This window comes from Rhamphochromis sp. 'chilingali' (assembly GCF_963969265.1).
Source record: "Rhamphochromis sp. 'chilingali' genome assembly, chromosome: 15".
Taxonomy (NCBI): Eukaryota; Metazoa; Chordata; class Actinopteri; order Cichliformes; family Cichlidae; genus Rhamphochromis; species Rhamphochromis sp. 'chilingali'.
In genome coordinates, this window is record NC_137942.1 from 8262336 (window position 1) to 8280466 (window position 18131).

Sequence of the window (18131 nt, forward strand, 5' to 3'; positions counted from 1 at the left end):
AGGATTATTTGCATAAAACTGGCATACATACAGACCTGCAGGTAAATTGAGAAGTCAGGCAGTAATGGTGGAGCAACAAAACAGTTGAGGGGAATTTTTTTAAACCAAATATTACTTTTTTCAACAAAAAAAGTATTTAGTCTACCCCCCCTGTACCCGTTTTAAATTTGAGAACTTTTGTGGTAAATTTAAACATGACAAATCATGCATCACATCTTATACAGACTGCAAACAAAATGCAATTCTGAGAATGAAAAATAAGAACTGAGTTCTACATTTTTGTTTCCTTAAAAGTCCAACTTTGCAATCAGCATAAAGACTTACAGAAATTAGAAAAGACTGCTATTCTGCAGGTAGTATATTGATGCATTAATATGTTGTATCTGATGACAGTTATTAATTTTCGTAAAATAACAATGCTAAGATGTTACTGTATGCAGATGCGATATGAAACAGGCAAAAAGATATGCGTTTATGACCGCGTGTGTGCTACATGCCCTCCCCTCACCCTCACTTTCCTCTCATTCCGCCTAGTTTACATCTGTTTACAAAAGCTTGTCTACTTCAGTTTTATGTATGACACACTAAGGGTCTCTAGAGTTCCACTGCTCCATGCACTAGCAAACGCTCCAACATTGTCAGACTACTTTGCAGTTGCTTCCTCTCATTCGATGTGACACGAGGCCTCTCATGAGATTAGCTCCAATTCCCCCCAAATTATACTATAAAATGCTCTGGACAAAAATGCAATGACCTTCTGCAAAGACGCTTCTGGTGTCTGAAGGCTTGGTTGTGAAGAATTGGAGGTATATGTGAACTTTGGGAACTCTGAGGAACTGCAAACTTTCTGTGGCCATATATCATGTGTCCATTAGCAGACAGCTCTGCCTCGCTCTGTAAATGACAGTGTTTGTCTACGTCTGCCTCTCACACATACCACCCACTCTCTCTGTTCAAGTCAGCCTCTTTCCTAAGCTTTTCTCTGTCTCAGTCTTGCTGATGTGATTCTTCCCTTTTTAGAACCCCCATCTTCCTTATTACTCCTGCTCATCTCTATTTCCCCTTTACTCCAGACTACCTTTTCCCTCTCTAACCTCCATTCCTGCCCTTAGATACAGCTGGTAATATGCCACTCTGCTGTAATTTTGCCTTTCCAAAGGCCTGTAATGATGGGGAACAGATGATGGCTAAGGTGGAGGTGAGATGAGGGGGGGTTAAAGGGACTCCTTTCTGCTCAGAAAGAAAGCCTTTCATGAGTCTTTTAGCAAAGAGCCAGTGGGGGAAGAGGGCAAAATTGTCCAAAAAAGACAGCTCACTGGGTTGTATAGTACATTTCCTGATTTTACTTAAAATCTACAACATGTCTGATGTTCCTCACTGTATGTTCAGGGAGAAGGAAAAAGCATTTCTCTGTAATATGCTTACATATATTACACTGAAAAGACCAGCGGTTTAACTCTGTTTGACAATGGAGAATAAAAAACAAGCACACGGCCAGACAAAACGAGGGCAATGATAAATAAGAAAAACAAAAAAGAGTCATGCTAGGTGACCAAAATGACAAAATACTGTTGAAAACCGCCTGATATTTTCTGACATTTAGCAAACTGGCAAACGGTACGACTCATCTAGCAGATATGTCTGCGGCAGCTGTGGCTGTATGGGTCTGTGTAGCAGACAGGGCAGATAGGGGCTGATAGCGAGAATCGCTTGGCCTTCTCTGCAGACACAGCCAGTCAACCTGTCAGAACCTGAGTAAACACAGACATTGGATGATTTGAGAAACGTGACCCTTTCTCTGTGGCCCGGTAAGAGCCACACCTCACGTTTCTTTTGCTCCAGTGGGTCCTGTGTGTCAGCCTGGCATGCCTGTCGACCTTTTCCCAGAATCTGAACTGCCGTCACACAGAGGTCTGGACCCTGGGGCAAAGTGGAGAACAGGGGGAAAGAAGGACAGGGGATGTGGGGGTGGAGTGGAAAAAAATGGCAAAGTGCAGGACTCGACGGCCACATCACATTTCAGGAGATTTAAACACCCACACCAGGAAAAAAAAGGACATGGAAGACAGTGTTTTAGATAAACTGTGGATATGCTTATAAAATAAGTCCCTTTCTATATAAATATATCCTTGTAGCTTATCAGTGATTTGTACTTTACATATTCTTGTTTCGTCCGTTAGTCGAACCTCGGATACAGGAGGAACAATGCGGTTTTCGTCCTGGTCGCGGAACACTGGACCAGCTCTTTATCCTCTCCAGGATACTTGAGGGTGCATGGGAGTTTGCCCAACCAGTCTACATGTGTTTTGTGGACTTGGAGAAGGCATTCGACCGTGTCCCTCGGGGTGTCCTGTGGGAGGTGTTGCGGGAATATGGGGTGTCTGGCCCATTGCTACGGGCCATTCGATCCCTATACAACCGTTGCAAGAGCTTGGTTCGCATTGCCGGCAATAAGTCGGACTCGTTCCCGGTGGGTGATGGGCTTCGCCAGGGCTGCCCTTTGTCTCCGGTTCTGTTCATAATTTTTATGGACAGGATTTCTAGGCGCAGCCAAGTGGTGGAGGGCTTTCGCTTTGGTGGCCTCAGAATCTCATCTCTGATTTTTGCAGATGATGTGGTTCTGTTGGCTTCATCGGGTGAAGGCCTCCAGCTCGCACTGGAACGGTTCGCAGCCGAGTGTGAAGCAGCGGGAATGAGGATCAGCACCTCCAAATCTGAGGCCATGGTTCTCAGCCGGAAAAGGGTGGAGTGCCCACTCCGGGTCGGGGATGAGTTCCTGCCACAAGTGGAGGAGTTCAAGTATCTCGGGGTCTTGTTCGCGAGTGATGGGAGAAGGGAGCCGGAGATCGACAGACGGATTGGGGCTGCAGCTGCAGTAATGCGGACGCTGCACCGGTCCGTCGTGGTGAAGAGGGAGCTGAGTGTAAAAGCGAAGCTCTCAATTTACCGGTCGATCTACGTCCCTACCCTCACCTATGGCCACGAGCTGTGGGTAGTGACCGAAAGAACGAGATCGCGGATACAAGCGGCAGAAATGAGCTTCATCCGAAGGGTGGCTGGCCTCTCCCTTAGAGATAGGGTGAGAAGTTCGGCCATCCGGGAGGGGCTCAGAGTAGAGCAGCTGCTGCTCCACATCGAAAGGAGCCAGCTGAGGTGGTTCGGGCATCTGACAAGGATGCCCCCTGGGCGCCTCCTGGGTGAGGTGTTCCAGGCATGTCCCACCGGGAGGAGGCCCCGGGGCAGACCCAGGACACGCTGGAGAGATTATATCTCTCGGCTGGCCTGGGAACGCCTTGGTATTCCCCCGGACAAGCTGGAGGAGGTGGCTGGGGAGAGGGAGGTCTGGGCCTCTTTGCTTAGGCTGCTGCCCCCGCGACCCGGCCCCGGACAAAGCGGATGAAGATGGATGGATGGATGGATGGATGGATGGATATTCTTGTTTATTCAAATAATTTTTTGTTTTGTTACAGACAATACTCTCTGGAGAGGTTTTAATGTTTGCTTGAACTGTGAAATGACATTAGCTGAAGCAAGTGCTTCCTGGAATTAGACACAGAAACAACCCAGCAGCAACATCAACCATGTACAAGGATCAGAGTAGACACTGCGGTCCCTACATAAACACCACACACCAACAACGTCTGTACATGTATGTCCAAAGGCATGTATAAAGAGAGTGAAGTAATTTTAGTCTGTTGAGGGGGGAAAAAATAGTGAAATTGCAAGGCAGCGCAAAAATAAAATGCAGATGTGCAAATGCATTCATGCAGAAAATCCTTGCCTTTAATCCAATTCCTCACGCTTTTTAAAAACAGAGCCGGAGAGATAGAGTCAGACAGAGACCGCGATGAAGAGTCTAACCATGAAAAGGAGGCTCACACTAACACAAACATAAACTAACACGCACACACACACTGCAAAAATGTTCACATATCAAAGCAAATAAGATAAGGACAACTAGAAAAAAAACCCCTCACATACACACACAGGCACACGCACACACAAATGCTAATTCTATCATGCGTGGTTTCTGTCTCATGGAGGATGTATCCGTAGGACACATTCATGCTGCCTCACAATGCTAAGGAAGATTAACAGAAAACACAAACAACCACACACAGCCGAACATCGTGTTGTCAGAATGATTTTCGGATCCACAGGCTTTGCTAGGTCACATCAGGACAGGGTGCTGTCCACAGTCCTGATCCCCCCCTCTGGACCCTTCTAACAGGATTTCATCATTCGCTCTGGAAAAAGAGGGGGGTCTGCAAGTAAACGAGGGAGTACAAGGAAGTATGTGTGTGTGCATGCGCGTGAGGCATTTAACTCATTCACTGCCATTGACGGCTATAGACGTCAATGGCAGTGAATGAGTCAATGGGTTTAACTCATTCACTGCCAATGGCTGGCAGTGAATGAGTTAAGTTTGGGGGCGGGGTAAGTTTTAATTGACTGACTCCTTACATTGATGCATGTCCTTGGCCGAAATTAATACCAATACTAATTACAGCATAAAGGATTAAGGACCTTTCTCCCTCTAAGGACTGGTTGATCTGAGGCCTCCCTACTTAGCAGTAGAGGAGAAACAAAGTAGAAATTTGCTTTATACATGCATGCACACATGGTTATGCATGCTAACATACACACATGCAACAAAACATTGAAGTTAAAAAAACACATTTACATGCATCACTGAGGCCTGTAATAAAATAGATCATACACAGTCATGGTTGTCAGCAGCAAACATAAACACTATTCCAGTTTAAGCAGTAATTAAAGCTGCAAACCTGACATCTGGATTGATGGTAGTCACTAATCAAGCCAGACATTTCACCGATATTTAATTATTAGACTACTGCATTGAACGTTAAACCCCATATTAAAATACTATTAACCAAACCCTGAAAAGATAAAAGTCATAATTCTATATTGTTTTCATGCCAGTCATCTCAGCAGTCAAAGACCCGATGGACTTATAACTGGTTCTGCAGTAACTTCAGATTGTGGGAGAATTATGAAGATTTGCAATAGCTTTTGTTTGGCCTTTACAAAACATTCAACTTCATTTGTTTTTATTGACTTCACAAAACTATTGCTATTCAATTTAAATAGAAGCGTAAAGCTAGTTTGGACTACTAATGTTGTGTTGACCAGATTATGTTTTGTTGCAACTTTAATTTCTGCAACATGATATGCTGTCTGAGCCTTTATTGTCAAAGCGTTGAGGCGTATAACAGGGAATTGTTGCAATAGCAAATTCATAAGCAAACAAAAAATACAGTTATAGTATAGACTTGTAAAGGAAGGGATGTAGGAAAAGTTAGAGGTCATAATTATATTTTTAACAGGTTATTGTCAACAAGCTTCTTTCTACACATATATGCACTCAATACAGGTTCATAGCAAGCATATGATATGGATCAAGCAGAGGTAAACCTCCTACACATCTGCACCTTAAATATTTAACGTGATTTGATGTAAAGAATATGTGTTACATTTGTTAGCTGGACTTTTGTCTTGTACTTTTACTTTTAAAAAAAGATTTGGCTTACGTGACAATCTGGCTAAATTTTCTTGAAATGATGAAACAAGCTTCACCTTGCTTGACTTAGAAATGCAGCCTTAGTTGTAGTAGTAGTAATATTTTCCATACATGCATCAATATGTGTAAAATATGTATCCACCAAGAGTACTTTTGACTAAAAAACTCTCTGTGGCATTGAAATATTGCAAGCATTGTAGCCGTTTTTCTCTATAGACAGAATGAAATATAGCCAGCATTAGGAGTCATAAAAGAGCCATGACATCTAAAAAATATTGAGTTTAAAAAGTTCACTTCTTGTTGAGCTGTTTACTTTATTTCATCTTCAGTAAAGTAATTCTTCAATCTCAAAACAAACACATGAGTATTCGCTATGAATTTTTAATATCATTATGGAACATTTCCATAAAAATGAACACTAAAGCGCATAAATTTGCACCTGAACTCCCATTGTCACCCAAACATCTGGACTATTTCTCTTCATTCAGCCCTGTCAGCAAGCTTCTCTACATATTATTGCCCATGATAACAGAGAGGACTCTCTTAATCACTGGCACATTCATCTTTCAGTATGACTAGCTGCCCCACATGTCCAGCATCCATGCCAGAGAAAGGGAGAGGAAGAAAAAAGAGGTAGGAGGGGAGACAGGAAGGAGAAAAAAGAGAGCTTGGACTCATGTCAGCTCAGTGAAGCATGGAGGGAGGGAAATACACGCCGACATGGAGAAGATTCGCTGCAAGTAACACACAGACAAAGACACACACACTTACATACACTCTTATTTAAATATTATATTCTTTATCTATGCAATAAACCTATAAACATCTACACCAAACACAGATACTGTACATATGCAGACTGACAGAATCAGGAGCGTCAAAGCCTCTTTTTTATATTTCCACACTCTGAGTTACAGACTGTGTAACATTTAAGAAATCTAAAAATATCTGAACTAGATGAGGAGGATGTGCACATACATACACAGACACACAGAAACGCAGCATAGCTGTGCTGGAGCTGAGGACGCAGCAGAGCTGGCTGCCTCGGGGAGTCAGCAGAAGGTGAGCAGAGATAAGGCTGCGTGATTGTGACTGCATGTCAGAGAGAATCTGCACACCACAACAATTCAGCGTGCTGTTTGACTAATACACACAACACCTAAAACAACACATAAACACACAGCCACAGAGTCACAAACTATATATGTGTGTGTGTGTGTATGAATCACATGCACCAGTGTACCAAAACTGGGAATTTAAAGTAAACAACATGTAGCTTCTTGTGTGTACGATAAAGTGTTGGGTGCATACTACTGTAGAATTTATCAGGTGTGCTCGATGCTTGCTGGACAGCTGTCTCTAACCTTAAAAAGCTGGTGGCATCAAAGACCAAATGATCAAACACTTTGCATTACAGCATGTCTTATGATAAAAGTTGCACTTCAGCGCACAGCAAAGACCTAAGCTGACAGCCGACATGTGACTTGCAGTCTGTTGTTCATGTAAGGGAGAATGTATCCCCTTTTAATAAAAATAGATCCAAACTAAAGACACACATTTATCTGTAAAGTAACTGTCAAAAAAGTTTTCGTTTATTTTATTCCTCACATTTGTACATCTGTTCTCCGACTCTTGGTTGATTATTTCAAAATTTGTTAAATTATTTTGATATGTGAGTCCAGGCTCCAGGTATGCTGGTTTAGAGCCTAGACAGAGCCGTGCTGTTCTTATGCATGCGGAAAAGACGTAGTCTGGATAGCACCATATGTTGCCCCCCGACACCCCTCCATACAATCACTGATTCTGCCTTGGTAAATGTGTGCTGATAATAAGACAGAAGATCACACTTTTCTAAAGCCCAGAGGACAAAAACCAGTTTGTAATATGGCTTTTTATGGCTTGCTATTAAAACAATTAGTTCTGAGATGGCAAACTTTTATGAACAAAAATTAAAGTATGATTTTGCACCTATACCAACTTTTTTTTATATTTCCTGCAAGCTTTTTAGCCATTTAGGGCAATTAAGTGCTGCTTTGTGTAAATATATTTTAGAGCTTCAAAAACAACACATGACTACAAATTAGCTTCAGTCTCCAGACGTATTTGCAGCAACGTGGAACTGACTCGGTTAAACCAAATCTGATTCATACGCAGTATTTATGAAGAACTATTTTACATTAAACTGGATACAATTTTAAAACATGTTTGGAAAAATCCCTGAAGGATATTATGTGATCGCTGAATTATGGTGTGGTTACTTGATCTGCAGTTCAATACTGCAAATTCATACTTGAAATGTGCAATTCATGTGCAATTCACTTGTATTTTTATTTTTTATTCCTATTTATTCTATTTATCCCCTTCGTATATTTTATTTATATTGTCTCTGTATTTATATATATATGTGTGTGTGTGTGTGTGTGTGTGTGTGTGTGTATATATATATATATATATATATATATATATATATATATATATATATATATATATAATATTCTGTAGCTCTGTAACTTCTGTCAGTGCTGTGCTTTTTTGAAAATCGAATTTCCCAGAGGAACCCACCCGAGGGATTAATAAAGTTCTATCTAATCTAATCTAATCTAATCTAATCTAATCAATATCTCTGGAAGTGTATGAGTCATTTATCTTTTACAAGGACTTCTACATGAAGCTCTGAAGACTCAGGGCTACTGGTTAGCCAGCATAAGGCTTTAAGATAGAGTGTGATTATTAACAAAAAAAAAAAAAAGAACAGTGAAATATTTTCTGGGTTTGAAAGATTTTACTTTTCACATTAGTTACAAAAAAAAGAGAAAATGTGTAATTATTCAAGTCACCTTGCATATTAACTGTGTACTTTCCAATTTCTTAAACCGATTAAAAAACAAAGTGCAGTAATAATCAGAGGTAATAAAATAGCCTCAAATAATGTCAGACTATTCCCAAATTAAAGTTTCTTCCTCTCTGTAGAAAAGTAATACCAAAATTATGTACGCTTTTTTGATCAGACAGTTTAGGATGGCGCATGGGCCCTTAGCAGCTGAGTGCTTGGTTCAGCTCTCAGCTGGCTGGACCTTTGCTGCATATTATTCCCCTGCACTCATTTCCTGTCCATCTCTACTGCCTTAAAAAAGAAAACAATTACGTTAAATGTTATTTTAAGAAGCTACTTTATCATTAAATACTGAAATATACAGATTGTTTTCTAAAAGATAAAGGCTGATTAATTTGGGGAAACCCACTGTCATATTGGATTTTTTTGCTATGATTGCTATGATTTAATGTTGATTACTTTTACTTATTATTTCAACTTACGCACATTTTATTTTGCAAGGGTTCCAGTGTAGCACTGACAGTGTTGGGCAAGTTACTTTGAAAAAGTAATTAATTATAGTTACTAGTTACTTCTTCAAAAAAATAACTGAGTTAGTAACTGAGTTACAAGATTCTAAAAGTAATTAATTACTTGAAAAGTAACTATTGCGTTACTTTAAAAAACAAAAGTTTAACCCTCTGGGGTCCAGGGTATAATTGGCCATTTTTAACTACTTTTGATTTTCCCTCCACATTTCACCTTTAAAAACTATTTACTTTGCCTTGTTTAGTATCATCCTTTTCAGCACAACCTCACGTGTCTGAATTTACAGTTATGTTTTCATTTTGACATACTGTATTAACACAATTGATCTAAAATCAGGCAAAAACATAAAATCCGATTAGAAAAAGTTATATTTTTTACTGTAACAACCACAAACATGTTTTTTGAATCATATTTCATAACTTTAAGTGCAAATATAAATTGTTAATTTTAAAATCCTATGCACAAGTTTTGCAAACAACAAAGTTATTTGCATCCATTTACCTTTTACCTTGATTTTTTAAATAACCATTTCAAACTATTTACAGAACAATCAGCTGTTCTGCATTCAATATGATGCCACACAAATTATTTGTGTCACTCCAAAATAAAAAAAATAATTTCTGTCCACTATAAAGGAGAACATCACAGCCTAATACCTGCAGGTCTGACAGCAGGTGTATCACTCCTGTTTCTACCTGGAGACAGCAGTCGCCTCATTGTTCTGACACACAACACAAAACTATCCACAACACTGCACACTAACTACACAAGACAACACACACTCCAAACATGCTAAACGTCACAAATCTCTCATATCTCAAAACTCGCTCTCTCTCTTTTTCTGCTGTCTTTCTTTCTCTCTCTCTCTCTCGCCATCACTTCTAAAGCTTCCCCCTCTTCTTAAACAACCAAAGGTCATGTCGCCATATCATTTTTTGATTGGTCGACATAGTGCATTTTTCCACCAACACGAAATGGCTGTTTTTTTGTTTTGTTTTTTAATTTTTTTAGTCATAAGCAGAGAGCAGCGCTGTCCTTAGACAGTAAACGTGACAAAACTATTCAGAAAAAAACACACGTATATATTGTTTATCATGACTCTGGTTTTACGTGGCCTATCAACACAATTTTCACTGGTATATATCACCTTGTTGCTTTGTCTTTAAGTGGTCATGTGATTGGCTTACCACGACTACTTTATCCTTCCTCAGTTAAACAGCAGCACTCATGTGATTGTTTTGCCTTCTTAGCTCCAGGTGTTGTGCCAAAAAGTGATCATCTGCCAGAAAGTGTCCACGGGAGCGCGCGAAGCTGCTTAAAGCTGTAGCACCCAGATTACTTATGTGCGGTAAGGTGAAGACAGCTTCAACCGTCTGTTTGTTGAAAAATAGTAGCGCGACCGCACCGCATTTTCTTGTTAGTAATGGCAACTGCGTTGTAACGATAGAAATAGTAATTAGTTAGATTACTCGTTACTGAAAAAAGTAACGCCGTTAGTAACGCCGTTATTCCCATCGCTGAGCACTAATGGGTTTTACAGATAGCTCTTTCAAACATCAGCTAAGGGGTGCTTAAGCAGGAAAAAAATGCTTAATGGCATCCCGTTTTCTTTCTTTCTTTCTTTCTTTTGCAGAACATTTTTAAGAATGATTTAGCTGTAATGAAGGGAGATGTTTAAAAATAGACGCTATGACACTTTGGTCTATTGGTGGAGCAGTGTCTCATCTGAGAATATCTGCAATTTGCATACAGCCCCTCAGCTGTCTTGGAGATTAAACTGTTTAACACCCCTTGAGTCATTTCAGGGTTTGACATTTAACCTGTTAAAGAGCTCTCTTCGGATAAGGTTACTCTTCCTCCTCAGAAAAATCTAACCGTAATCATATCTTAATTTTGCAAATGCTGATTTGTGTGACAAAATCACACCTGCTCAAATGCAAACACATCTAAACACATCATCTATTGCACCTGTTTGAGGACAGTGACAGACTTCCAGCACAGAAACCAGCTTTGCTCAAGTATAATCACAACGTTCTCCCTGTTTGCAACACGAATACAAATGTGACTTCTGTCTCATATGATTAACATGTTGCTACATGTAAACCACCTAAAGGATGTGCCAGTCTGTGTTTGAACTGGGTTTCAAAACTTTGTTAAACTCATAGTACTAAGAAAAAGTTTTGAGTCACCCCTCTGTTCTTTACATTTTTCTTCCAAGTGATCTTATAAAGTTTTTCTTTTGACATTGGCGGATTTTTCAGTACTTTTAACTCTACTCATTTGGCCCCTTAGACCTATTATTCTAGCATAAAAAGGGCACCTAATTCAAGGGATTCATCAGACATAATAGCCAACTTAGCAAATTCACAATTTTGAATTAGATCTATAGGCACTTTGTTCGTAGGAACCTTTTGCAAAAATACATAACTTGTTCTTGTTTTTTTAGACTGAATCTATGAAAAATGCCAAAGATAACACAGTTTGACTAAGATAAAATTGTAATTTTGCACTAACAAGGTGATTTGCAAAGAGAGTCAAAAACCTTCCATATCTTGGCATGGTGAACAGTGTATCCTTAAGGAATTTGAGTAAACTGGACAAGTGAAGGGTTAAAAAAAAAAACTATCTATAGCTGATAAAACAGTATCTGAAAGTCCTTTCCTTAAACATAGTTAAGTAAAGATCAGCTGAAAGAGGATCGGAGAGATGCACTTGGCCCTTTAGTTGATTCATCTACTGTTTGCTGAAGTCTGATCAGAAACAGCCTCAGTGTAAGTGTGTCTGTCAAGAAGTCATTCTTAAGGAAAGGACACTGGGAGAAAAGACCGAGGTATGCCAAATTACACAAGAGCATCTACAGCCATCTGCACAGTAGAGGCTCTGTCATAATGCGGGGCTTCGTTTCAGCGAATGATGATGGGGATCTTGTCAAAAGTAAATATGAATCTAATTTCATCCCATGGATCCTGGAGAACTATTCCTGGAGATTACTTAAAGAAATTAAAAGAAACCTTTCCTAAGAGAGTTCGGCTTGTATTGAAGAATAAATGTACTCATACCAAATATTGATGTTCAAGTCTCTAAGCATTGTACCAACTCTTTTTTTTCCACATTAATACTGCATTTCCATTCTTATTTCCATGTTTTTAATAAATAAATAAACCTATTTCCTATTTTCCTGGCAAATTATAAAGAAACGAAGGTGACAGACTTTTGCACAATGCCCTGTGTATTTTCTTTTTATTGAGATAAATGAGTCTGCATACATGTTTTGGTCGCATGTACGTCTTTTGCCGAGGCTGGAGACAGAGCAAAGAAGCGAATGAAAGTGTGAACACGTCAAATTTAACTGAGAGACTGATTTCCCTGCAGCAGAGCTCTAAACAAGACTGTGACTAGAATGAAAAAATGTCCAACTTCACTCCAGCCGACTCACTTCCAGGAACACAACCATCAAACACAAGCAGCACTTAATTAGCTTCTTGTTTTCTAACTTCACTCAGCTCTGCTCTACTTGTATGCTACTGTGTCCGTGCGTGTGTTTGTGTCTTCAGCCCAAGGCTGTGTCTGAACACATTTCACCAAATAGAATCCAATTTGTTTAACTTCTATTCAACACAAATACAGAGGAATGGCACGAGGAACTTGTGACAGTGTGCTGTGAACAGTGTGTGGGATTCTGTTAAGCTGCATGACCCTTGTGCTGGACACTGTTATAAAAATCCAGTTAAAGACTTTATCCACTTTTCTGCATGTATATCTTATTTTGCAACTTTAAACAAATGGTCAGTCAAGCAGCGCTTAAGACCTACCTGCGTTGTTTGGTATCTTGCCATTGCTGACTTGCTTGAGTCTCTTTTGGTGGGATTTGCCATTGTAGTGAATCTGGGCCTGTGCAGCTGAATTCAGCTGTATGTTGCACACATCACACAATGTGTAGCTTCGTTGCTTCCTCTCCCTTTTTGGTCTGCAGAGCGTAGAATGCAAGGCGCCCCCTGGTGATTGCTCATCTGGTCGTACGCCCTCATCCCCTATGCTGCAGGAAAGCTCGCTGTCCATTTGCACTACCAGCTCAGTGCTGCCCGTCCTTTTGTCCAGCTCGATTGTTGGCAGCAACGACGGGCTGAACGGACGTTTCATACCTGTGGTAGAAGAAAAGAGCAAGATGGAGAAGATGTTTAATACAAACTGGAAGAAAGTACCCTTAGAGGCTAGCAATTACATACACACAAAACCCAAGGAAACATTGGATCCTCCTTTTCTTTCTGAGGAAGGCTAGAGAAGATGTGTAAAACATTATGGAATAACTTATCACAGTCTGGTCTGGCCTGGCCCATCCAGCAAGGAAAACCCTCTTAAAACCTGATAGCTGCAGAGGACAACTGCAAAAATACCCTTGATTCCTAAAGTGTCAAGGAGTGTGTGGAATCAAATACCCTCTGAACAGTGACACGTGTATAAAAACAAAAAACATTTATGAAGAGCCCAAAAAGATGATGCTGTTCATCTGGATGTTTATTTGGACATTTATGAAGAGATTAGGAAAGTGTGAAAAGAAATGCTGGGCACAAGTGCAAGCATGATCACACTGTCAGCTGTTGTTCATATGGTGGAGGTCCGGGGTGCAAGGAAGTACCACTTGGGGGAGACAGAGTGCTGCAGTGTGACTCTCAGAGGAACAGTAAGGCTCCTATGTCAAGCTATTTCACTTAGGATGACTCCATGGCAGAGTGCTATCTGTCCCCCCCTGCAAGCCAAAATGCTGCAGTGGAAACCATGCCGCCTCTATGCAGGATCTTCAAGTAACTGTGCATGGAACAAACAGGTGCATATAGGGGGAAAAAACTATAAACTATACAACCTACAGTATTTCTTCAACATCAGCAGCTTTAGGAAATATAGAAGTATATGGGATATTAAACACTTTATTTACCAGAACTATGTACAAATGGATAAAGAGACTTCTGTAAATGTGTCTGCTGAAGATAAGCAGGCCAAAAATATTGAAAGAGACAATTAAGATTCTCCGAAGAAAGCAGTTGAAAATAAGAGCTATTTGTTTCATATGCATCCACTCCACATAAATAAATGAAAAGGTAGCTCTACTGTAGCTCTGTGAAGGATTGAGCCATCACCACTGTAAAATGTCCCTGAAACACACCCAGCTGTGCATTTCTGCTGCTGGCTTTTTTGCCTCCGCCTCAAGTTATTTATGTAAACAACCAAACTGCTCAAACACATGCACCAAACACACATACGCAGAGAGTAAAGTTGAACCTATGACACATACGTACATACAAGCATTAAGAGAAAATGCTCACACAAGGACACACAAATGTGAGCAAACACACACACACACACACAGTACTCAAAAACACATTAGAGCAAGCAGCCTCCATGAAAGCTGCTATTCACATTGCCAATCTGGGAGCACTCAAGAGGCTCCATCAGATGTTTTCTCAAAAGCTTTGAGCAATGCTGCTCTCTGGCACTGAATGAAAAAAAATCTCTGTAGTCCTTAACCACGCAACCTTCTCACTCCTGCCAGACAACTCAACTAGTCACCCTAAATTAGCAAGGTTGTAAAAACAAGAACCTTAGTGAAGACATGCAGAACACATAGAGAGCATATTGCACCCTTGCAAAAGATATTTCCTTACAGACCATTAAAGAATCCTAACATTCATATATACATTTATTTTTTTTCAGCCGGACAATTCTGCAAAGGTAGATTGTGACCTTATGCAGACCATGCTTTCAGATCATGCAGGCATGACTGTTACCATAGAGACCAGTGTAGCACAGATCTGTATGTTAAAAATTATTTTTAATTTTATGTGAATAAAGTTAACTTTAGAGCTTCAGTGGAAATGTATGTAGCATGACACATAAAAATGGCCAAGCTCACAGAAGGAACGTATTTCTACCTGCTACACTATCTACATTTTGAACATGAGTCATCTGGTTATACAGCTATGAAGAAAACCTTTATATAGGGATTTGACACACGTAAGACTGATGTACGTAAGACAGTTTTTTTTATTTAGAAATATTTGAAATTCTCTGTGTATGTTATAAAAGTGAGATTTTCATTTAACTGTGTAATTTTGATCTTACACAGATTTTCACAGCTAATTCAGTCAGCTTTGTTGTGTTACTAAAATAGAAGAAGAAACCCGGAATCTCTAGGCTGCATGTTCTTAAGCTTTTCAGTGCATCTATATTTGGAAAAACAGGGCTGCAGATTGTCTCGTGCTTTTAAGTACATACAGGGTTGTTCAAGGAATTCACTTCTAACAACACTCACCGGTGTCCCTTACTTCTCTGTCAATGTTATGATACAGGACAATGGACAGAACCAGCTACTTTCATGAACAGCAGCACCAGGACCAAAAGGTTTCTCCAGCTTTTTCAACAGTGAGTATGTGAGTCTGTTTGTACTGAATATCCTGCAGTGACTTTAAAGACACTTCCAGCTCAAGGTAGAAGCTGTGTGAGACAAGAGTCCATGCCGTGTCCACACAGAGATCTGTAGGCTGACACAGGACAGGAGATTGTCAGGGGGTAACCCAGGGGAAATGAGGGAGGGCAGGAGGCTCTGCCAGCCTTGCCATGTCCGCCGTTTCCGCTGTCTGATGCACCCCCACGCTGCACAGCCTCCTCCCTCGGCACATTGGAAACATCAATCACTGCTACAATCTTGCTGAAAGACTGAGGCTCACCCAGCATAGCAGCTCAGCAATAAAAACTCTATTTACGATCTTACGTCCGCTGCTCGCTGATCCTGAAATACTGTTGCACTTTCCCCAGCTTAAACCAGCCCTAACCACTGGCCCACCTCAGACAGCTCCCCCACCCATCCTCTGTGTCCACAGTTGGCATGGGGGCATTCTGGTTCAGGCAGAAACTGGCTTCCAGATGGACCGGCGCAAACACTGCATGGCAGTTAGCAGCTCTTAAATCACCCTGATGAGAGGGGAATACTGACAACAAGTGAAGCCAATTGGAAGCAGAGATTTGCATGCAAGTTACATGTTCCACATCCAGTTCAAACTGCCATGAGACAGACATGCATGTGTACAGGCATGGCTATACACAAACCATGCATGTGTACAGTTGCACACACAAACACAAACATATGCTGACCTCAGTTTTTTTTTTTTTAGTAAAGGGCAGCAATTCATCAAACATGCAGAAATTGCAAACTAAACACAAGCATTTAAAATTTATAAAATATATATTGAATCTGCTGTCAAAACCACATGGACTCATCTTAGCAACGCAACAAACACAACTGAAAAAAAAATGAAAATAATCTAATCAAGCTAACAAGCATTAAAGCAGCTACAACACACACACACATATGCGGAGATGTCGTGCATTCACTGGGTAAGAGGAGATTAAAAAAATAAAAGGAAATGAAGTAGAAGAAAAAGACTCCTGTCTAAATAATTGGATACAAAATATCAATAGCCCAGATTTCTTGCATAAAGCAATCCTGACAGCAAGGACTGTAAGCAAAATGACTGCAGAAGGGGATAATCTATTTCCCTGTCTGATGCATTTCAGATGGGGAAGGATCAAAATCCTCCTGACAATCAACTAAAGCACAGAGCATTTATTATAGAGGTCAGTGGTGCCAGGGAGGCAGAAAGAAACACATGGAAAGAGTGAGGAGAGATTGGTAAAGACAGAACAAAGTCTCTTGTATAATTGGCATCATCTTTTTTTTTTTTTTTTTTTTTTTTTTTTGGCCTGTCCCGTTTGGCTCTTTTGCCATCAGAATTGTTGTCTAAAGGCAAAGAAAGATGCCCAACGGATTTACTTTACCAAACTGACCATCCCAGCCTTGCCGTAATGGTCCATTTGATTCACCTTTTATTGTTTATTTTATTTTCACTTACTGAATACGGGACAGACTTGACTGGGGGAAAGAAGGGGAGAAAGAAAGAGGGAAAGAGAAACAGCTGAGAAGAGGGACGGGGGAGAAGGGCAAAAGACAAAAACCAACAGAACGGGCAGAGAAAAAAAAATGTATATATCAATCACCTGGATCACCTGCTGAGAAAGAAAAAAGAAAGCAAGCAGAAGAGAACAAGAGTAATAGAATAAACAACATCACAATGATATATGGGAATATGACAGTAAATACTAAATGTTAAACATTATTGTGCAGCACATAAGATCAACAGAACACAGTGTGCTTTGAGGTAGGAGCCAAAAAGGGTGTAGTTTGTGGGTGTGATCACCCGTGTGTACACCTGTGAGCATGGACGCGCTTGTTTTTTGTTTTTTAAAAGGTTCCTTCATGTAATAATCTGCTAGAGGGTGTGGGGGGGCCACAGCCCCGTCCTCCAGGGCGTGAAGCAGGTGTGGAGGAGATCAAAACTCCAGACATCCAGAGGCCCCCAGAACACAAGAGACCAAGGAAGACCAACAGAGGGGCAGCTGCGCCACTGTCCCGGAAAGAGCTGAGGAGAGTCCCAGATGAGGGCTCACTCAGCAGCCGCGGAGCAGAAGCCAGGGGGAGTTGCAGTGACGCGCCCGTGAGCTCCGCCGGCAGCCAGCTGCGCCTGAGTGACCGAGCCCCAGGCCGAGAGGCCGGGGGCACCCCACCTCCGAAGTGGCCCGAGCGAGCCCCAGGCTCCAGGCCCCGATAAGCGGCCGCCAAGGAGTGAGCCGGTGTGTACCTGGACGCCCATCCCCGGACACAAAGAACCACCAACGCACCGATGTCTGAGGGGGTCCGCCACTGGCAGGGGAAGTGGTGGTAGGGGGAGATAGGCCTCCAAACCTTGGAGGGCCTGAGATGTCCCCAGAGAGGTGGCGCCTGACACCCAACCTGACATATAGACACAGACATACAGGCACACACAGATACAAACATCCATTCCCACCCTCATGCTCTCATATGCACTTACTCCACACTCAACCAACGTGGAGACAGACATAAAGAGACGTTGTACACACGATCACACTCCCCAAGCGTACTCTACAAACCGGGTCTAGGTGCCCCCGCCCCTGGAGGGGGGAACTGCACCCAGACCCAGGTGGTGTTTCCCTTTTCCCTGCGGTGGGGGGAGGCAGACCGCCCCGACTCCGCAGCAGCAGGAAGGCTCCACACTCCAGACCGCAGTCGGACGGCCAACTCCTCCTCCTAGCCCCCCTGCTCCAGCAGGTCGCAGAGAACGGGGGTGAGAGAAGACTCCAAACCTCCCTCCACCCGCT

General features: G+C 41.4%; 1 protein-coding gene across 2 annotated transcripts in view; it reads right to left on the bottom strand.

Moving 5' to 3' along the window:
* The window catches only part of znf385c (zinc finger protein 385C), a 163541-nt gene that overhangs the window by 91755 nt on the left and 53655 nt on the right, over window positions 1–18131 (bottom strand). For both annotated transcript variants that reach the window (XM_080904758.1, XM_080904759.1), the window contains exon 2: window positions 12716–13045. In XM_080904758.1, the coding sequence (XP_080760884.1) occupies window positions 12716–13043 (328 nt within the window). In that variant the 5' untranslated portion in view covers window positions 13044–13045. The remainder of the gene's footprint in view (window positions 1–12715; window positions 13046–18131) is intronic.